The sequence below is a fragment of the Electrona antarctica genome (assembly GCF_951216825.1).
Source record: "Electrona antarctica genome assembly, chromosome: 6".
In the NCBI taxonomy this organism is placed as follows: domain Eukaryota; kingdom Metazoa; phylum Chordata; class Actinopteri; order Myctophiformes; family Myctophidae; genus Electrona; species Electrona antarctica.
In genome coordinates, this window is record NC_136811.1 from 34,469,251 (window position 1) to 34,493,132 (window position 23,882).

At 43.8% G+C, this 23,882-nt stretch overlaps 1 protein-coding gene across 1 annotated transcript in view; it reads right to left on the reverse strand.

The window, feature by feature from the left end:
* The window catches only part of rftn1b (raftlin, lipid raft linker 1b), a gene marked incomplete at its 3' end in the record, with an annotated part of 282,384 nt that overhangs the window by 27,285 nt on the left and 231,217 nt on the right, over nucleotides 1-23,882 (reverse strand). The window contains exons 9-10 of the mRNA XM_079503732.1: nucleotides 18,166-18,640; nucleotides 4,259-4,462 (exon numbers count right to left, since the gene is read on the reverse strand). Coding sequence (XP_079359858.1) covers nucleotides 4,259-4,462; nucleotides 18,166-18,640 — 679 coding nt within the window. The remainder of the gene's footprint in view (nucleotides 1-4,258; nucleotides 4,463-18,165; nucleotides 18,641-23,882) is intronic.

Sequence of the window (23,882 nt, forward strand, 5' to 3'; positions counted from 1 at the left end):
TTATCATCATACATCGTCATACATCATCATACATCACATTCCGTGCTCAGCCAATCAGCTGAGCACATTCTGTGCTAAACGGACAGACAGACAGACAGACAGACAGACAGACAGACAGACAGACAGACAGACAGACAGACAGACAGACAGACAGACAGACAGACAGACAGACAGACAGACAGACAGACAGACAGACAGACACATACACACAAACACACAAAGCTGAGCATAGGAGCGGCTTTGCAGAATATTTCTATTCGAACAAGGTTTTACTCTCAACATTTCACCTGGTTACAAACAGCTGCTATTGACAATAATACCATATACCACCAACGTATCAATACAGTTTCTCCCCTCACAACATTTTCTTCTTGTGCATTTTGATATTGAGTTAACAATATATTTTCCATATATTATGCAGCCCTAATGTGTGTAGTGTCTGAGTGCTGTTGACCAAGCTGCCAGTGATCTCTCTGGTTGTTTAGGGAGTCGGCCAGCTGGACTGAGTCATCTGTCCTTCCATCGTCAGTACACTCTTGTGTTTTTTGTAACTCTGGGTGGAGACATGAGTCTCTGGTGGGGACTACACTCTCAGGTCCTTGGCAATAGGTTGGGGTTCACTGAAGTGCCGCTTTTAAAGGCACTTAAAGCCCAGCATAGCTCAGATGTTAGGCAGGTACCAGGGGGCTTGCTTTTGTTGTCAATAGCTTGCACACTAGTGGGTGATTTGGCATAGGTTTTGTGAGTAGCATTTTGGTAGACATTAAAGCTTAATTGTGACTTGACTGCTCCTGTGGTATTATTGGAAACATATGCATGCATACTAAATGTTTTGAGTGGTGTAAACCACTCCTACGACTGGCTTTGTTTGTCTGTCTGTCTGTGCTCAAAAAATGAGCATGGTTGCTACGGTCACCCAGTTCACCCGGGTGTGATTTCATTACGTCAGACGTTACGTCAGACCACAGCTGATCAGGCTATATAAGACCTTACACCACTCAGTTCACACGGGTGTGATTTTTGGACTACAAGTTAGCAATACGGCACAAGAAAAGCTCAGAATGTGCAGAATTGTGCAGGCCGAGTCTAGAGTCTGTGGGGGCGCCCTAAGCAAAAATTCTCAAGGCCCTAACATCTCATAGCCTGGCCCTCACATCTAGTAGACTACATACCGTAGGCTATATACCGGTACAATTATTATGGGGGAAGGATGTAAATTATTTGTGCTGACTGTCTGTTCTAGTCTGGCTGCAGACCATGTCTGTCCCTCATCCATCCATCTGACTGAGCCTGATATCGCCTGAGGAGGCCTACTTAAGCAATATTACACAAGGTTGTCATTAATGGCATGCCTGCGTTGCTGCAGGAAGAGTTCTGTGAGCAGCGCAGAAGTGCCATTCATGACGGTAAAGCACAACCCTCAAGTGTAATATTGCAATTATACAACAGTTATATACCCTACAAGAATTATACCCTTAAAAATCTGTGTGAAGTGAGAGGCGTGCTTGTCGTCGTCCAATAAAAGTAAAACATTAATATACTATACTACTTATGTTATTATCTTTTAACCATGATACAATGTTTAAAAAAAATATATATATATATATATATATATATATATATATATATATATATATATATATAATCATACATGGTCATGGTGAAAAAACTCCGGGAGTGCTTGAGGGCTAAAGCACCCACTGACACAATAGTAAGCCAAATAGCACCCACTGACTGAAGGCTGAAGCTCCCCTCCCCCTGGTAATTTTGTCACGTATAGGCACATGCACCTTTACGGTGTTCACAGAACAGGTATTCAAATGATAATATGGTGGCTTTGTTCCAGTGACTGCACGGTTCATTCACACTCCTGCCTGCAGCAACACTACACTGACACGGTCAGCGGAGAGGCTGCTCTGTCTGTGTGTAAAATATCGTGAAAAATCGTATCGTGAACCTCATATCGTGATACGAATCGTATCGTGAGTTGAGTGAATCGTTACATGCCTAGTAAAGAGCTATGAGCCGGGAGGGAGGGGAGGGGAGGGGCAGCAACACCGCCGGGTAATCTCCACACTGACTTGAGACTTGACAAACCCATCTCAGCCAAAATTTCCTCAGACTACTTTTACTTTAATTAAAAGGTAAGATGCAGTGGCTGTAATTGGGTCAAGGATCTTGCTTGCTCGTGAGCAATGGTGTACGAGATTGGTAATAAATTGGTCAAATCATGACATTGTTAGACCATCTGGGGGAAATAAATAAATCTGCGTCCCCCCCCACGCGATTCTAATCTACCTAAAGGTAAAATCCACCCGCCGCTTATGGCTGAAACAATTCCCTGTTGTGAGCACTTTTAGTAAAAGTGCTCCGTTGCTATAAATCGTTTGGGCGCTATGATTTAATGGATTAAATACCCCCAGGAGTGTTAACCCCTGGGGGTCAAAAAACCGTAGGTTTCGTTTTTGGCTAGGTGGCCCAGCCCAGCCTCCAATCAGGATAGAGAGGGGCCTTCCGCCAATCATGACTGAGCGGGGGAGGGCCTTGGTGTGTGTGCTTTTGGCCTGTCGCGTGTCCCCCCACTGTAGTGCGAGCAAAAGCCACTCTCGCAAAATGGGGATTTTCAGATGACAAGGACATTGTGTGTGACTGTGGAACTGAACCACAGACCATGCAGCACCTCCTCACATGCCCCCTGCTGGAACATCCCTGCACAGCATCGGACTTGGCAGAGTTTAATGAGAAAGGACAGCAATGTGTTCAGCTGTGGCTGAACCACATCTAGCCAAGTGTTGTAACTGACTGTATTGTGGACACGATAAGAAGAAGAAGTGCATGCATGCAGTGCACATCTTGTTACCGGGGCGGACCGGGGGTTTTCCAAATCACCCAAATCACTGAATGCTCCTTTAAACTCTCAACCGTGATTTTGTTTCGTTTTCATTAGGTGTTCCATCATGCTCATTTGAAGCACGGCTAGATGACTATTTCAACCAATCAGATTGATTCCTCAAAACGACCTGTTGTCTATCTGCATTGATTCACATCACATTGTCACCTGTGGTTTTTGTTCATGTTGTTACAGAAGTGACTAGAATGCTCAATGCTCTCTGTTGCCTCTTCAATATTAAGTGAAAATATTCTTTCCCTGATGTTCTATATTGTCTTCATTGTGAATGTGTGTGCCAGACCGTGCCTCATTTTGTATACAGGACATTGACAGAACAACGCAGATAGAATGCGGTTAGCTTAAATGAATCCTCATTACAGTATGCTTCAGTTCAACTGTTCCACTATTTCTGTATTCTTTCTTCATCCTGTTTCTTTCTCTTTCTTTTCTCACACCCACAAGGATATTCCAGCTGCTTCATTTAAATCTGTCTCTGTGCCTCTCTGTTTGGGTGCCAGGGGGTGGACACCAGTTTTGGTCCCGGGTGCCACTTTTCCCATTATAAAGAAAATAAAGAAAATGTAATTCTATTGTGCATGTAATGTGCATGTCATAACCTGCACACCAGATTAGAGGAATTTTCAAAAACATGGATTCCAAAAAAAATCCATGTTTTTTGCTCGTCTTAACGTCCCTGGCAATCAGTACATAGTGAAAACGGGCTCGTCTTAACGTCCCTGGCACTTAAACTGTTTTAAGGTTAACTTCCCAATAAAACGTGTTTCCCTCGCCAGTCTTTTATGTTGCCTCCCTCTTTCCCCTATAGACATAGAACAACCTTTATTGTCACAGGAGGCCACAGAATTGTTTCACCCCATATTCATACTGTATGTTATGCATCATGTGATCTTCTAGCTTACCGTTTTCACCCCATATTCATACTGTATGTTATGCATTATGTGATCTTCTAGCTTACCGTTTCCACCCCATATTCATACTGTATGTTATGCATCATGTGATCTTCTAGCTTACCGTTTTCACCCCATATTCATACTGTATGTTATGCATCATGTGATCTTCTAGCTTACCGTTTTCAGCCCATATTCATACTGTATGTTATGCATCATGTGATCTTCTAGCTTACCGTTTTCACCCCATATTCATACTGTATGTTATGCATCATGTGATCTTCTAGCTTACCGTTTTCAGCCCATATTCATACTGTATGTTATGCATCATGTGATCTTCTAGCTTACCGTTTTCACCCCATATTCATACTGTATGTTATGCATCATGTGATCTTCTAGCTTACCGTTTTCACCCCATATTCATACTGCATTTTATGCATCATGTGATCTTCTAGCTTACCGTTTTCACTTCCCAGGTGAAAGTATCCATCCACCAGTGACGCTCCATTGTTGAAGTGCTGTGTCATGTGATCCAGCCAGTTAGCCTCCACCCCTTTGACCCCCTCATCACGGTTTTGAACCCGCAGTGGCACTTTGATAGTGTAGTACTTCAACTGGCCCTCTCGGACAGTGGGGTGGTTGAACAGGGAGAGCAGGTCCACCCCTGAGACACAACAGGGAAGCCGCCATTAATTTAAGAACATGGCATGGAATAGTGTAGTGAAACATAGCATAACAGCCATATATGACACTAAATGTTAACAGAGAGTTAACAGAATTGACTTCTTCATAACACAAGTATAGTAATATAGACCTGGTAGGTAGAATCAGAGATGTACAGTACAGTAGCGTGTAGCCAGATCTAAGGGTAAAGCAATGATCATTGTCAAGTGACTGAAGCTGTATTAACCCTTTTTGTATTCTCACAATAAGTATGATGCTACTGTCCTGTCCTCACTTAAAAAAGCAACAAAAAAAAAGCATTATTCTAAAACATCTGTAATGCTAACCAGCCACAATGACTTCTAACAACACACGTACATTTGCACAATGTGACACTCGCATTCAGGAATTGTATACAGTTCCGATTAACGTGTTTGTGACACAGGAAGGTGCATAATCCTAAACCATTTAAAAATTGCAAGTCAATCAGAGCAGCTTTTTGGAAGCCTTATTTTTGAATTTAGCACTTTGTTGACATCATAACAATGTGTCATTATCATTTTGTTACAGTTTATTAGCCAGAATAAAGACATATCATAGTGATAGTATAATAATAACAACAACTTAAAATTAAGTAAAAGGCTGCACACTCAGAGCGACAATGCAAACTATAATTCAATGAAAGACAACCAACGTTTCGACCAGATAAGGTCTTCTTCTTGGATTAAAAGCAGAAAGCGATCACTGGTAGACTTGAAAAAGTCAAGTAGGCTACATACAGTATGAACGATATAATGGCCATCTGATTCTGTATGCCTTACAGTGTATGCCTGTATGTATGCCTAAAGCGCACAGTAAGAGTGCTTTCATTAGTGCATGAACTGTAAGATATTTCACCAAATTCATATACTAAACTGAAATTGGTTCTTCTATGCTAAGTGACGTAACGTTTGTGTTGTAGTAACTGAGTTGGGCATCGTATAACCTTGAATAATGCATTAAAAGCTTTCCAGCAACCTCTTGTTTAGATGAAGCAGATATATACATAATGCAGTGGACCCTGGGGGCAGAAACACACATGAAAATACTATGCCTACAGTATGCCACGGGTGCTTACTCATATCATAATAAATCATTGTAGGGAGAATTTGATTTACCCCTCGTCTGGAGGGAAAGGGCCACATGATTTACCCCTCGTCTGGAGGGAAAGGGCCACATGATTTACCCCTCGTCTGGATTTACCCCTCGTCTGGATTTACCCCTCGTCTGGATTTACCCCTCGTCTGGAGGGAAAGGGCCACATGATTTACCCCTCGTCTGGATTTACCCCTCGTCTGGATTTACCCCTCGTCTGGATTTACCCCTCGTCTGGATTTACCCCTCGTCTGATTTACCCCTCGTCTGATTTACCCCTCGTCTGATTTACCCCTCGTCTGGAGGGAAAAGGGTTTGATTTACCCCTCGTCTGGAGGGAAAAGGGTTTGATTTACCCCTCGTCTGGAGGGAAAAGGGTTTGATTTACCCCTCGTCTGGAGGGAAAAGGGTTTGATTTACCCCTCGTCTGGAGGGAAAAGTCCACATGATTTACCCCTCGTCTGGAGGGAAAAGGCCACATGATTTACCCCTCGTCTGGAGGGAAAGGGCCACTTGCCAATGGGATTCGAATGCAAATGTTGGACTGTCACTCCCAAGTGAAACAGATTGATGGGCAGAATGCACCGCACCCACACACCACCCATTCATTCACAGACACAAAGACACGCGCCATCTATTCACAGACACAGTCAGAGACACAAAAACATGCGTGCACTTATGGACAGTTACTGTAGATGCACGCACGCACGCACACACACACAAATACACACACGCTTCAAATGCAGAGGGATCCATGGTGCAATCCCTTTCGTTCGTCTGTCACTCCATCAGACAGACACAGAGGAATAATGAATCATTTATTACCATGTGTTTTTCTCCGGCTCGCCTGACTGATGTGGCTGGCCACCAAATTCCCTAAATCTTGTTTATAGAACTTCTGCTCTCAAGAGTTGTAGAATTACAGTAGAATTTACACCAAACCCATCTGCTAATATGCACCTTACGACTAGGACATATGCGCGTGACATCATCATCATACCCGGCCGGAAGTTATGCGGGAACGCCTACTAAGTGGCAAAAAACTACTTTCTGGCCCATGATACATCCAAACAGAAAAGTCCTATCTGATTGCATTAAACGACGTTAACGACGTTAAACTCGATTTGACACACACACACACACACACACACACACACACACACACACACACACACACACACACACACACACACACACTGGTATACCTCCTCTGGTGTGTTGTACTGAAGATAGTAGATCTACAAGCTCATGTGAGAAGATCAGCTATTTTCAGAAAAGAGATTTAGAAAAAGGAAAAACTTAGGAGGGGACCAAGGTTGGGCCCCTTGAGGAACCCGGTCAGACCTGGACGTCTATGTGAGCTTATGACTGGTCTCCACTAAATCAATTATGAGCATAGTAAGGTTTTAGGTTACGGGGCCTAATTCTGTAATCACATTGTAATTAGATAGCAACCAACCGTAACTAGATTTACTACTGACACTGATTCTATTGTTGCCAACGGGATCATCATCCATTTGGACATTTGATTGCATTTTAAGAAAAAAAAATGAAATAAAAAACAATCAACAATTTTAAAAAAAGAGAGAAATAAAGCCCTGTCTCCCCACTGTCTTGTTGTAGTAGCAATAGCAAGCTAATGTCTTTATAAGAACCTAGAAGTCACTTGAAGTCACCAGCTTAACCCATTAAGACCCGTGAGGCCGATTCTACAAATGCCATCTAAGGGCACAGTCACACCTCACTTTTATTCTACCTGAGGGTGGATTCTGCCAATGCATCAGATCCAGGGCAGAGGCCTTTGTGCTGGTTCTGGACAACCGGCCATCCGATGGACTCGACACCGGGCACTGCACTCCCTGTGGGGGTGTGGAACACGTGTGTCGAATTTGAAGTCGGTGGGGCGAACGGTTCTCGAGTTGTGGATTACAGACGTACACACGTACATAGGCACGTACAGAGACGTACAGAGGCAGACATTTATCTAGATAGATGAATTGCTATCTTTCTGACTGCTGGGATAATTTGATTGTTATTTATTTTGTATTGTATAACCTTATTCCACCGTCATTTCATGATCTAACTTAATCACATAGATATACAAAAAATATATAATACTAAGAAAAAAAAGATAATAAATAATAAATTGAATAATTATAATAATAGCAACAACAACAACAAATAGATAAATCCATTTAATTGTTAGGTGCAGCCCTAAATGTTTTAACTTTCTAGATACTGTACAAGTGCTTTAATAGGTTTAAACCATATGAACCCTGTTTAAATACTAAGATTTTGAAGAATATTTTGAAATATTTTGGGACGCCAGGGTGAAAGTGGTTAATGTAATGTTACTATAGCACATTTTCCAGTGATATTGCAGTCTCAGCCTGGTTGGCCATGAACATGATTCCCATGTGACACCCTGTGCAAACAGCAATAGAGTTGATACTTTTCATTATCAGGGCCTCAAGGTTAAACAAATATTTATAGAGTAGCTTTACTTGAGTACCCTAGGGTCGTGTCTGGCCTGTGAAAATACACACATAACCCACGTGCACAGGTTCACACAAAACTGACATTCACACATGCAGACACGGTTACATTTGCATACAAATCTAAACACACTTGGGGCCCTATCTTGTGCCAACCCTTACCCCTTATCCCTAAACTTATATTGCCATTTTTTACTATTTTGAAAAACATTTTAAAATAGTTCAACTAGGCGATCTCAACACGTTGTGAGCACATACATCGTACAACAATTTTAAAAGGTTTTGCAAATACGTTTAGGGATAAGGGGTAAGGGGTAAAGATATAGCCCATACTGCATAGCCACACACTGCACATTCAGTATAGTTTGACTTTGGCTCCCTAATATTAAACCCTTTGAACCTAATCAGAGGAATACATTGAATCATCTGATGACAGATAGACAAGCCCCTAAGTCTCTGAGCAGCCAACCAACATATTGTCTTATGTGGCGAGAGGCATCATTAGGACATTGAAAACATGTCTCTTTCTTAGCTTGATAAGATCACGATAATCTGTCGGGGTCACTGATGACTGTCCAAACGTCAAGGTCAGCACCAAATCCCTCCCGCTACCATCACCACTACCACCCCACCCTACTAATAACACTTGTCCAACACAGCATGTCATGGTTTCATCATTGTGGAATCTGGAAATCATAATTCTATCCATAATGTGTGCTACTGTGCTCATAGCATATGGTGATCTGTTTAGTTGGTCAGACTAGCTGGCTGGCTTAATTGGGGTCTGTCTTTGATATTCAAGGACCACCTGGGGACAGGGGTTGTTTTTACTGTGCCTTTTGTTTGAGTCCTGAGATCCTGATTCACACCTAGGGCAACCAAATGCTAAAACAGTGGATCAAAGGGCCACAGTGATCCTGATTTACCTTCTAGGAATGGCCAAATGGTAGTCTGGTCCAATGTGTATTGTGTAAAACTGTACTTAAGCTAGTCGAATTTCTATGTCAGTCAGTCGGGCCAGTCACTACCTGGTGGCTGGTCAAGGCCAGCCAGGCCTATGCTATGCTATGCTATGCTATGCTGTGTGTGGAAGTATGGGTAATAAGATGCAGACGGTTTATGGCAATGCAATATATTTATTCACATAAGATCTCCGTGTAGTACAACTGGTGTGTTATGATGGCAAGCATAATCTCGTTACATCCGGTTGGACCACATCCGGTTATAGCTATCAGAGTAAAGGCATTACAGCTAACACCACATCTCCCTTTCTAGTAAGCTATAACAGACTGTAACAATTACAGCTCTAACTCAGATAATGCAGAATCTGGAATCCTCTGAAAACCCTTGCATGAAACTGAACACATATATATTCACTCAAAATATAATAATGCACTCCTAAGGCTTCTCAAGAAAAATAACAAAAATAAACACTGTCAGGCAATATCTGTGGAGGCAAATAGTGTGAACATCAGAACACAAAACATTCAACTTTCATCTTCTTTTTCACATCTTTTCTTTTTCAGGTTATTTTCTCTTTTTTTCACATTTCACATTTGTCAGGTTAGTTTCTCTTTTCTTTTCTTTTTTTTTTTTCAAACAGTTCACAAGTCCAGTCTGTGAGGTTTTCTCACCCTTCTGCCACACCTAGTGGTAGGACCATGTGTGTGTGTATGGACGGGTGTGTGTGCCTTGGGAGCCTGTGTTTGAGGTGACTCGGGGCGGTCTGGATAATCCAGTGTAGGCTCACCTGGTCGGGGTGGTGTGCCTGGTGTTGGTGTGTGAGGTGTGTGTGGAACAGTCTCTGTAAAAGGGACAAGATGGTGTCTATTCCTCCGAATAGTGCCGGTAGGGCCGTCCACAATGTATGAACGTGGAGCTGAGTGGGACGAAACCACTGTGCCTTGAGACTTTGTATCTGTAATCCACACTGGTTGACCTGGAGTGAGTTGACTCAGATCTCTCACACGGTGTCTGTTGTTGAAATTTGCAGTGTCCTTTTCTCTCCTCTCTCTTTCCTTAGTTGCAACGACGGTGCTGTCTGGAAGCTCTGGAGTGAGAAGAGATGGATGCTGGGGCACCGGAGTGCGCAGTCTCCTGCCCATGAGGAGTTGAGCAGGACTGTAGCCATTTGCGAGTGGTGTAGCTCTATAGGCCAACAGAGCCAGATATGGATCTTTAGCCTTCTTTAGCAGCCTTTTCACAGTCTGCACGTGACGTTCCGCCTCTCCGTTACTCTGAGCGAACCTAGGGCTGCTAGTGGTATGAGTGAACCCGTAAGCTGCTGCAAAGTCCTTAAACTCTTGACTGGAGTACTGAGGGCCGTTGTCGCTAAAAAACATGTCCGGGACTCCGTGCCTAGAGAAGAATGATTTGAGATGCACAATAACATCCTGAGATCGTGTGGGAGTTAGCTTGGCAATCTCTACAAACCTAGAGTAGTAGTCCACTACTAGTAGGTAGGTGTCTTGGTTGAGTGAGAATAAATCGGAACCTACTTTTTGCCATGGTCTCTCTGGGAGCTCTGTGGACATTAATGGCTCCACAGGGTTGGCACGTTCCTTGATGCATGTGTTGCAATTTCTCACCAGCTCATTCAGTTGGCCGCTCAAGCCAGGCCACCATACAGCCTCTCTGGCCCGCTCTCGGCATCTGGTCATTCCCTGATGTCCCTCGTGTAGTGCGTCGAGGACAGAGTTGCGCATTGCTGTGGGAATAACTAGTCTGGAGCCCTTGAGCAGTAGTCCATTGTGTACTGTAAGTATGGCTCTACTAGGCCAGTAAGCCTTCACTGGACCTGTGAGCTTGCTGCGGTCAGGCCATCTTTTCTGACAGTATGACATGACCTCTGAGCAGACGCTGTCTTCCTGCAGTTGATCTCTCAGTTGTACCATGTATGTTGAGCTGGCAGGCATGCTAGTGACAACTTCATCCACGTAGATGTTTGTGTCTTCCATCAAGTCTCTGTCTGTCAGTTTCGAACTTGGGTTTTGACTGACAGGTGAGCGTGAGAGTGTGTCGGCTGTAAACAGTTCTTTGCCAGGGGTGTGTGAGATAGTGTAACTGTACCTCATAAGTCTGAGTCGGAACCGCTGGATTCTGGGAGGAAGCTCTGTGAGTGCCTTGTGACCCAGCAGGCTGATAAGCGGCTTGTGGTCAGTCTCCATGGCAAAATGTCTCCCAATAAGGAAGTCTCGGAAACGCTCGCACCCCCATGTCAATCCTAGCGCCTCCTTCTCCACCTGGGCGTATCTCTGTTCTGTCTCTGTCATGGAGCGTGATGCGTACGCGACTGGTTTCCAACGCTCTCCCTCCTTCTGTAGGAGGACTGCGCCCAATCCGTATGAAGAGGCATCCGCCGACAGTTTCAGCTCTTTGTTGGGGTCGTACAGTGTCAGCACTGGAGGAGATGTGAGATCATTTTTCAGCTGATCAAATGCTCTCTGTTGTGCACATCCCCAGACCCACTGATTCTTCTTCGAGAGAAGGTCTCTCAACGGCTTGTCTTTCTCAGCTAGACCTGGAATGTACTTTCCCAGCTGGTTTAACATTCCCAGGAAACTGCAAACTTCTCCTGTGTCAGACGGCTCTCTCATGGACATGACAGCCTTGACCTTGTCCGGGTCTGGCTGCACACCGTCAGCTGACAGAATGTGGCCTAAGAACTTGACTTCACTTTTGCCCAGCTCACACTTCTCCATGTTTAGTGTGACCCCGGCTTCCTGGAGTTTGTTGAGGACAGTGTGTAGTCTGATGTCGTGCTCGAGTTGGTCTCCTCCCCATATAAGAACATCATCCATGTGGCATACGACTCCCTGCAGCCCATCGATAATCATAGACATGCGCCGCTGAAAATGTTCTGGGGCCGACGCTATGCCGAAGGGCAGTCTGTTAAAGTAGAAGCGGCCAAATGGGGTTATGAACGTGGTGTACAGTGACGACTCAGGGGACAATGGGATCTGCCAAAATCCTCTGTTAGCATCTAACTTGCTGAAGATCTTCGCCCCTGCCAGAGAACCAATTGTCTGCTCCACTGAAGGCAGTATGTATTTCTCTCTGCAGACCGCTTCGTTGAGGCGGGTGAGGTCGACGCAGATGCGTACTGAGCCGTTTTTTGTAGGCACTGGAACCATGCCTGAACACCAGTCAGTTGGCTCTTCCACTCTGGATATGACTCCCATGTCCTCCATTTTCTTGAGTTCCTCTTTTACTTTGCCTAGTAAAGGGATGGGGACTCGTCTTGGTGTGGCCAGGGAATAAGGATTGGCGTCTGGCCTGAGCTTAATAGTGTATGGCTGCCGCATCATTCCTAAACCCTGACACAATTTTGGGTAGGACTCTTGCATGTCAGACTTGTCTATGCTGTCTGCTCTGTAGACTAGTTTAAGCTTAACACTTGCTGGTCTGCTTAACAAGGCTACATTTAAGTCATTGACAACATAAATATCTTCCTGTATCACTTGCTCTCCTTTGCATAGTGACTCTCTGTACCTGCCTAAAACAGATAGAGGCATGCGACCTGGGCCAAACAGTGGTCTGTCAGGTTTGGCTAACTGTGTGTCGCCCTCTGTAATGGCATAGTAGATCTGGGCTGGGATAACTGAGACATCGGCTCCTGTGTCGATCTTAAATCTGACTATATGGTTTCTCACAGTCAAATCAGCATACCATGGGTCTAAGCCTGCATCTACTGAGCCTAGGAACAAGGGACCGTCAGCATTACGTTCTGTCTCTACAACATGTACTGTTTTGGTAGATCTACATACTTTACTGTAATGGCCTCTCTTTCCACATGTGTGACATGTGACCTCTCTGGCTGGGCACTGTGCTATGGCATGACCAGGGGACTTTCCACATCTGTAGCATGTCTTGCGGTCAGATGATGGATGTGGCTTTGCTGATGATTGCTTTTGGTAATGAGGGGTCTTAGGTGTGAATGGTTTTTGTCTTCTGCCTTTTGTTATAGCATCAATGTCCATTCTACCCCCTCCTCTGAGGTCTGTCTGCTGCCTCTTGATCGCCTCTGACTGTCTTGCCATGTTGACTGCTTTTTCCAGCGTCAAATCCCTGTCTAACTGCATCCTCTCAGCTAGACTGTTGTCTCTCAGCCCCACCACGATGCGATCTCTTATTAACTCGTCGTGGAGTGCTCCGTATGTGCAATGTTCAGCCAGGGCATGCAGTGCAGTAATAAAAACATCAACGGCCTCGTTTGGTTGCTGCACTCTCTGATTAAATCTTGCTCTCTCATATATCACGTTCTTTCTGGGCACAAAGTATGTTTCCAAGGTGGCTCTTACCGAGGTGTACTGCTGTCTTTGTGCGTCGGTTAAATCATGACCGCGCAGGATGTCGTCTGCTTCATCCCCCATGCAGTAGATAAGAGTGTTCGCCTGGTTAGCTTCTGTGCTAAGATTGAGGTTGCTGGCCAGTCGGAATCTCTCGAACCTGCGTATCCACCGTTCCCAATCCTGAGGCTTTGAAAAGTCGAACGCTTCAGGTGGTTGTATGGAGAACGTAGCGCCCGGAGGAGCGTTAGCATTAGCCGGTAGCTGTGGAGGTTGTTGCTGCTGTGCTGCATGTGCAGCCTCGCCGCCGCCGCCGCCTTGAGACATCTCGTCCCTCGCTGACGTTAAACTCTCCTTTTTTTACCGCTCCAAAAGTTGCTCTTTACCGCTGCCCAACTTCTGGCACCATGTGGAAGTATGGGTAATAAGATGCAGACGGTTTATGGCAATGCAATATATTTATTCACATAAGATCTCCGTGTAGTACAACTGGTGTGTTATGATGGCAAGCATAATCTCGTTACATCCGGTTGGACCACATCCGGTTATAGCTATCAGAGTAAAGGCATTACAGCTAACACCACACTGTGTACTTCGAAATAAACATCAAGGAACATCTTACTCTGTCTGCTGCCGTCTCACAATTATCTCAATGCTCTCCCAGTGTTTTGGTTAAGTTTGTATGGTCTCGTGTCCAAAATACACGACAGATGGTGCGCGATCCCGACCTTCATGGTGTTTACGCCAGTTAGGAGAAGAACCAGTTGGCTTTTTTATTCAGTCTAATCAGCGAGTTTTTGTGAGAGACGGCGACGACGGGTTCCAGCGGAACGAGGACGGGGATGACGACGGACCACCGCGATGAGGAGTGTTGCGCAGCGGCGACGTGCGTCTCTTTCCAGCCGGCCGGTGGACAAGGGGTGCATTCGACGGAGCGGACAGCCACACGGGGGCCTTCGATCATCAACTCTACGCAGGGGACGGCGAGCAGAGGAGCGATGCGGTGGAGCACGGCACGGGGACGCCAGCGGAGGTCCACGACGGGGTGAGGCGACCACTCGACGCTTGGCGCGGCGGCGGTTTCCACTTTCCATGGCCGACTGACGACGCAAGCTGAGGGCCTTCGCGGACCTGCGGGGTCTGTGATGAAGTTACGTTGCGGCCTTTTTCTCTTCGTTTTCCCATCTCTGTTGTTTCAGAGCTGGGAGGGGGGGAGATGATGATGATGAGAGAGTTTGCTTCGAGAACTTTCAGCGACAAACAGCGGTGAACTTTTTCTCAACTTGATCCGTGGCTGAAGCGAACTTTGAGGTAACGGAATGCAGCAAGCAGAAGATTTCCTTTGTTCATACGGAGGGGAGATGCACTTTCCTTCTTTCTGTTTACAAAATTGTGCGTCATGTTTGTTTCAACGTGAAAAAATAGGCCTCATGTTGGTATGTTTTGTCGTATAATTAGGTAAGTTGGTTCATAAGTAGCCTAATTGTGAATCAAATAGGTGTTTTCCTAGAGACGTGAAGAGAGTATTAATTAGTTAAATATTGCTTAAACTCTGGCCTGTTAATGTATTTGTTTATGGTCAGGATAGGTCTGGAGACTTATTTTGATTTTGGTCCTGTGAAACTCCAAAGAGAGAGTTTCATGTGATTTGGTGTGTATGTTCTATATACCTTAGTGGAGCAGAGTTTTATTTAAAGCATTATAAACGTATAGATATGTTATGGCACGTCCTAAATTTCCTGAAAGCGGCAATGTCTTGTTTAAACGTCAGCTAATTGTAACTTACTAATCATTTTCCATTATTCATTGTTTAAGATTACTTGTCAGGATAGTGATTAAATTGGCAGCCGAATACAGTGTTTGAAGAGGGTTTAATTTACTGATACGAAATTGTATTTGTACTTACTGTAAATGAAATCATTTATGTCGAGTTTTGTAATCTTGAATGTCTGTTTGAAAACCATGTTGGGGTAAAGCTGTTATTCTGGTGTCTTAAATGTATTGTTAAGCTGAGGATCAAGGGGGGTGGTAACTGGTAAGAATTATGGTTCCATATTTTTTTATATGACATATATGTCATAAGGGGGGTTATGTGGAATCTGGAAATCATAATTCTATCCATAATGTGTGCTACTGTGCTCATAGCATATGGTGATCTGTTTAGTTGGTCAGACTAGCTGGCTGGCTTAATTGGGGTCTGTCTTTGATATTCAAGGACCACCTGGGGACAGGGGTTGTTTTTACTGTGCCTTTTGTTTGAGTCCTGAGATCCTGATTCACACCTAGGGCAACCAAATGCTAAAACAGTGGATCAAAGGGCCACAGTGATCCTGATTTACCTTCTAGGAATGGCCAAATGGTAGTCTGGTCCAATGTGTATTGTGTAAAACTGTACTTAAGCTAGTCGAATTTCTATGTCAGTCAGTCGGGCCAGTCACTACCTGGTGGCTGGTCAAGGCCAGCCAGGCCTATGCTATGCTATGCTATGCTATGCTGTGTACTTCGAAATAAACATCAAGGAACATCTTACTCTGTCTGCTGCCGTCTCACAATTATCTCAATGCTCTCCCAGTGTTTTGGTTAAGTTTGTATGGTCTCGTGTCATAAGATACGACATCATCCACCTATAACCTGAGCTGCCAGACACCGATTCCATCAACAACATCGATCACAGGATAAATCTCAGGATCACAACCTCACAGTGTCTGAACAACAGAATCAACAAACTATTTTGCACGTCTCAATTACCAGCCAGGTCTTATGACTCAAAGGAGATTTCCGGACTAACCATTTTCTTACCTTAATCTGATGTTATTATATCCAATAACGAGTGGTACAGGTGAAAGATTACATAACTCCATCCAGAGCGCATCGCAGCGCTGGCTGTGCAGTGTGCACGATGGGTCTTACGCTAAATCGCTTATATTGATTGCTAAAAATAAATAAAATAAAAATCTCGACACATCTGTCTTTCATAATGACCAGATACAAACAGAGGGCGAGGAGGGCTGGCAGTCAGTATAGGACGCGCAAAATAGGGCCCACTGTGACTGATCCAAGTAACGATGGAGCAGGCCGTACATTCTCTTTTCCTTCCTGTTTAGTTCATGTGTTTTAGTGGCTTTAATTATGTCTCATACTGACATGGATTTTAAGCACCATCCTGACATCTTATATTTGTTTGCTTGTTTGTTTGCTTGTTTATTTATTTATATTATTGATGCCTTTTGTAGGCCATCCTACATGGCCATCTACTGCGCATTGGCTTCATTTTCTTTTAAAATGATGATTGCACATGTCAAGATATGAGAGTAGAAGAGGATGATGTGGTCACATAATGTACAGTAATGTGATCACTGCCCTGGTGCTTCTCACCACCCCGGCATCTGTTTTCCCAGCAGGATTCTATGTGCTTTCAACCCTCCAATGATCTGATTCCTCCATCTTATTTGGTCACAGTTTCTACCCACAGCTTCAATCTCCCGATTCCGTTTCACTCTGGAGCATAAGCCACAGACTCGGGGTGGGCTTCCGTTGCTCCACTGCATTCTACACACCTCGAGCTGCCAGGATTATGGCGGACAAGGCGAGCCGTAGCTGAGGCTCTGGGGGACCTTCACAGCAGACGGGGTATTAACTGAGAGGGACACAGGGGCCTGGCACACGCTGGTACACTGCTCCATGCTGGCTGCTATGCTAGTGGTGTTGGTGGTAGTGATTTGGGGGGATGAAGGTTTTTCTGGTTGGTGGTGGGTGGGCTGTGAGTCTATGGGAGGTAGAGATTGTAGCAATAAGGAATTATCTCACTGCAAAATGCACTGTGTGAGCAAGCCCAGATGGAACATTGGACTGCATGGGGTCTGCCATGGAGCCAAGTGTGTTACTTATTTTATGTATGTATAATATGCGCACACAAGCAAGTGTACATTTGGCTGAAGACACTTATGCACTCAAATATACACGCACAAACCTACAAGTACACACGTGCACATACATGCATAGAGACATGAACGCATCATAGAACACACACAGACATTGGCAGGCAGGTGTCACCAATGCACAGTTCACAGTTCTAAAAACACATTTCACAAACAGGCTATTTCAAATGTGGAGTGGACAGAGTGTGAGAGTCTCCATCTGTTAATCTGAAATGAAGCGCAAACTGTAAATGTCTATGGTACTGTTTGCTACATTCGCACACTAGCACTGCCCTGAGACCGCTGCATAGCGAGAAATTCAGCTATGAAATGTGTGGTCTACTAAAACATCCAAACAAACTGCTATTGTGAATTATATCGACTCTCTGCCTCAACGACTGTCAATTCTATAAGAAGATTTTGTTTGCGTAAAGGATAGAGGATTATACGCAAAGCTTGTACTTAAAAATGACACTTGTCTCTTTCACAGCTGCCATTTCACACATTTCAAGTGTAATCTAGTATGGCTTTCAGTACCATTGTTTGCCTTAAAGTACAGCTTTACACAACATAAGACACAAATAGAAAGCTAAGCAGACAACAAAAGCAATTCGGTGGTCGGTTGAAAATAAAGTGAGCTCGTGATCAAAAGGTAGACTGTTTGATACAGCTGAGAATATCAGAAAGTAAACAAGTCATTCAGTCACTCACAACCTATAAGAACACCATCCAACAGAGGCTCAGTGAGAGTACCTGTGTGAATATGAAGGCACAGTTCACACATTTCTCCACAAATCTTCCCTGGTCAGGTAAACATTGAGAAAAAGAGGTCAAATAATACATTTGAAAGACAATGATTTTCCCACTCACCATCACCTCTCCGTGTGCGGTATCTGGACCTCTCCTTCCTTCCTGTGGCGTTGGCTCTGTTATTATTGTGAGTCATGGAGTCATCCTCTACCAGTTCTTGATTGATGCCCGGATCCTCTGCTGAAGACGGAGACCCAGGAGGTGAAGCCCCAGTGTGGGTGTCCCCCACCCCAATCCCCGCACTGTCCCCAGTGTTTCCACTGGTATGTTTGCTCTCATTCTGGGCTCCCTCCCCGGCTTCACATGGTGACTCTGCATCTACTGCCTCTCTCTGGACCAACGGTTCTGCTTTGTTCCTGGGACTTGAGGGGTTGGAGGGGCTACAGCTGTCCAGGGATCCAAGCACAGAGCTGGGGCTGGAGTGGAGTGAGAGGGAGGGGGTTTCTGGTTCTCTGATCCGTGTGCACGGCGCCCCATAGGGCTCCTGAACAAAGCCCACAAACATCACACCCTGATCGGCAGCATCTTGGATCTGCTGTTGGAAGTGGGAACAAAGTAACACAATTAGCTTCTGTATGGAAAAATTGCAAACATTCTACACAGTACACACAGTATCACTGCTACTACTGCTACTGTTACACAGCAAAATCCTGAGTGATAATTAAACTCAACACCGGAGTTAATTGCAACTGCATCCCATTAATCCTTGGCTGTTGTGTTTGCTACTTTAGTTTGTAATTGCTTGTTATGCTTTACTGTTCTTCATGATTCATTTTTTAGTTTTTAGTTTAGAGTTCACTTGTCTTCTCTTTTCAGTTCTTGCCCTTGTGTGTCTACGTGCCACACCCCTGATCATCCACACCTGCTTCCAATAGCAGATCTACAGGCCCACACTGCCCACAACTCTGGGCGTCTGACCCTAACCCGTCTCCCCTGTATCAGAGTTGGCATAAAGGCTAAAATGGAAAAGAGACAATAACAAAAACAAACCAAACTTTAGCATCTATTGTGGTGTTTATCTTTCTCGACAAAAACCTCTCTGTGTTGGAGATCATTTTGCTCTGTCTGTCTCACATCCTACTTTACCACTCCAATCATACAGCAGTTGATTAGATTGGACGAGCCACAACCTCAGATGGCATTCCAAATCAAGTGCTCCCTCTTTTCTCCATTTTATTGTCATCTGGCATTTCATGTCAATATTGGGACTTTGCCACAGAGTAAGATTGAAATGTTAACTGTCACAGAATGTTAATGATGCCATTTCCCATCCCCACCAGCCGTTCCAACTACCCTCTCACTATAGAGCCCAGCCGGAGACAGTGTCTCCATCTTGCGTGGCAGCATGGGGGGAACAGGGGGTGGGGTGGATAGAAATCAAATCAAATCGCAGGTTATTCAGTATGAAATTAAATTGGAAAACAGTCACATTGTTTCCAGCTGTATTGTTTAATATCCATGAATGCCTGCTCGGTTCTTCCACATCATATTCCCCCGACCGATATAGTGAAATGGAATTGTTGAGATAAAGCAAATGCTGCATCACATTTAATGGCAATGCCTGCAGTCAGTGAGATTTATGATTTAAAGTGTAATGCTGGTGCATGATGATAGTGTACTGTGGCACTGTGGCTGGACTCTGATAGGGGCCTTGATATTTCCTTTGTCTTTTATTTGTATTCATCTGTTATTTGATCAGATAGTAGTCACATTACGATTAAGGATATATTTTTTTCAAGACTCAAAACAACCTCGATCACAAACAGCTTTGAATAAGTAGGGGAAAAACAAACTTTATGACAAAGTACATATACGCAAAGAATGGGAGTCCCAGTCTTCACTTACAACAAAATAGTTTAATGCAGATAAAACGTTATGGACGCTCGGACCGAGCTACCGAAACGTATCTGCATTATTCTATTTTTGTTGTAAGTGAAGACAATGTGCGGGACTCCCATTTTTTGCTCTTCACAAGTTAATTACTCTGATGCACCTGTCCATTTCAGTAGGTGTGCAAAAGGACTCTTTGTACACAAGAAAAAATGCTAAATCAATTAAACTGGAACAAAGGTTTGCTGACAGATTGTACTGGATTGTCTTTTTTACGCAAACAAATACAAATAAATAAAAAATAAATCCAATCTACTTGATTTTTTTAAACTGCATTGCAGAATCATGTCACCAGATGGTGACATGATTGGTTTCCAAAGGGCATATAAGAGACCATTCTAACCGCTGTTCTAGCATCTGACTTGCATTTAGTCTCCTGACATATTGGTACTGTAGGTGGAGATCTCTGATTGTCTGGCAACTATAACAACATATTATGTTCTTGTTTAAATGCTTTAAAAAACCATTTCAATTCACGATTGTGATTCTAAAATTATGAAGTACAGTGGTGCCTGTCGCTCTCTTTCGCCTACATTTCCCGTATAATATGTCCAATATATGGGTGATTTAAAAAAAAACAATTGTTGTTTCTGTCTCCGTCTTTTTTTGTTTCTATTCATATTTGTCTTCATTAATAAAAAATGATGGCTGAAAAGAAAAAAACATGGGACCTGCTTTCCCCAGACAACATAATATCAGCAGCCTGCAGGGGGGAAAAACCATTTCAATTTCAACTTGAGAGCACATTTCCTATTTCTCTGCTAGTTATTAAAGTGGCACCAAGAGAAGGAGAGAGTGTGAAGGTCAAGAGATAGAGATAGACAGAGAGAGAGAGAGAGAGAGAGAGAGAGAGAGAGAGAGAGAGAGAGAGAGAGAGAGAGAGAGAGAGAGAGAGAGAGAGAGAGAGAGAGAGAGAGAGAGAGAGAGATAGACAGAGAGAGAGAGAGAGAGAGAGAGAGAGAGAGAGAGAGAGACACACAGAGAGAGAGAGAGAGAGAGAGAGAGAGAGAGAGAGAGACAGAGAGAGAGAGAGAGAGAGAGAGAGAGAGAGAGACAGAGAGGGAGACAGAGAGAGAGAGAGAGAGAGAGAGAGAGAGAGAGAGAGAGAGCAGGAAGGACAGAAAGACAGAAGCAGTGAGGCAGGAGAAGGATGTCCAAAGGAATGCAACCACCATAGAGACTGTCAATCATCTGTGTATACCTGCACTATATCTTCACTCTGCGGATCTACACTGTACAAACAGAGCATGTGCTATTTTTATTTTAACTTATCTTTTCACTTATCATCTTTCCCGGCATTGGCGGTTATTGTGCGGACAGTATCGGTATATATGTTGAGGTTTCGATACCTAGCATTGGCTAGGTTATCCGCCCCCCCTCCATATATGGTCATACTTTATCTGTGCACCTGTAACAGTTAACGGTTAAATACACCCTAGCCTGTATGATAAATTGATAATGTATACACAACGATTTGTGACAGATCTATGGGATCGTAATCTCCATACTGTACACTAGCATGCATCATGCTAATTTGCGCTGAAGTAGGGCCCACAATATTAACAGCCATGTGCCGTTGGCTGCCGGGGTGATGCTGTTGACAAAGCATTGTGAATTTCCAGTGGATATTGTTAATGTCCAGTCCATATAATGGCATGTCTGCATTGCCAGCAGAAATGACTGCAATATTGTTTCAATGTTACACAGCTCTGTTGACACATTTGTTTATTTTACCGGTAGTAGGTTTGTATCTGTATATTGTATCTGTTTTCCTTTGGCAATGTAAACATTGTATGTTAACCAATGAAGCCCCAATTAATTGAATTGAGATGGTGACAGACGGACGGACGGACGGACGGACGGACGGACGGACAGACAGACAGACAGAGGCCCTATACACGCATATCAGACGAACATGCTCTGTGCCATCTGTGTTTCATCTCAATGCTTTTCCAATGGAAGTCACGTGGTTTGACCAAACACTTGTGTTTGATGGGGGGAGGGGGGCATTTGGTCAAACCACGTGACTTCCATTGGAAAAGCATGAAACACGGACGGCACAGAGTTGTTCGTCTGATGTGTGTGTACAGGGCCTCAGAGAGCGAGTGAGCGATCAAGCGAGCATGCGTCCGTCCCTGAGGGAGAAGACTTCTCTCCTCCTCATCTATGTCATCTTTTTGTTTTAATAGATTCTTTCATGTCCTCTTCCTCCAAGCGGCTCTGCTGTTGCGCTGCAGCAGATTCAAATGATGACCAACAGTAATGAGGTCCTGTAGGACTAAAGCCGCATGACTAATAGAAAGGGCCGAATGTTTTGGAGCAAGACTTCAAAGGTCGCCTCAAGATGTTGATGGTATCTACAAAAAACAGGGTCAGCTGGATCGTGATGATGCGGCATAATCACCACCCACAAAGCATGTGTTCTTAAAAAGAAAAGCCATTGACATTTTGGGAGAAAAGAAAGAAAGAAAAGAGGGTATTTCCCTGTGAGTGTAAAAGAGGGGATTTATTAGTTGCTCAGATAACAGATGTTTCACATTCAAGTTAATAATCTTTTCAGCAAGCAAATTAGAATACTATGGCAGTTTGTGTTTTTGACAAGTGGAAGCGGAGCAGCACTGGAAGCTTGCTGCACTGTAAAATCTTGAGTTCATTTAACTTAAATGAACACTTTTTGCAGTGTAGGGAAATTAACCTGTTTTTTACGTTTTGCCTTATACACTGTCATCTCTGCTTACAAGCTCTACAGCCTGTAGGAGTACTATACTGTTTGGCTGTTAGTTTCATCTTTGTGTAATAATAATCTTTTGCCACTCTAGTTTCAATGCAGCACCCTCATAATTGACTGATTTGATTAGGATTGCCAAATCCAATACAAACCCAGTCCTCCATTTATCATTTTTGAGGCTGGGCATATTATGAATCAGTTATGCATTTTAATCACTGTTTTGTTGATGGTAATACTAGAGTGAAAGAGAGTAGTGCAGAGACTAGATTGCTTCTGCTTATTAACCTAACTCCAGAATGTCCTTCTATTTGCATAATCAGCATTATCAATATCAATATATTTGTGTGATTTTAATATAATGCTAACCTATATGTTTTGAGGGGCGCAATATCCAGCTTTTAGTGTATGTTCACAAACTTTGTCCTACACAAACATTAAATTCCCATTGATAATGAATGGAGAATTTTACGTCAGTGTCTGAGCAAATAGGCATAGTGTCTATTTTACGTCATGATGATGTATGATGATAAGAGCGCCCCTCACTTCACAGGGGTTCACACGGATGTGATTTTTGAGTGGTGCAACCACTCCAAGGAACAGCAATGTCCGTGTTAACCTATGTGTGTGACCATGAGTACCAGTAGGGGCAAAAGTGGCGCTGCCAGAAACAGATAGAGAGATAGTGCTGCACTGTTGCCTGCTAATAAGCCTATCTCACAGAATTTCCCCGCCCCCCTTAATACGCCCCCTTTCGGGGTTAGTGGTGATAGCGTGACGTCACTCCATAGACGCTTCATGTTAACAGAGGTAATTTAAGAAGTCTACAACTTTTGTTTTCTCAAGGTAAGGTTTGTTCTATCTGTTCGAGCTGATTTACCATATTGTTTGCTTCATAATAATATTGGTCTGTCACATTTTTACATTAGAAAATGTACTTAGATTCTCCAGAGAAAAAAACGTGTAAATGCTCATGTTAAAGTCACCACTATTTACCGGAAGTGGGCGTGAAAAACGGGCTGTGAGATAGGCCTATGAGAGAGAGAGAGAGAGAGAGAGAGAGAGAGAGAGAGAGGAGGGGGGGAGTTGCACCACTCAGTTCACACGGGTGTGATTTTTATATTTTAGAGGACATTATATGCACTGAGCTGTCCTTAAATAG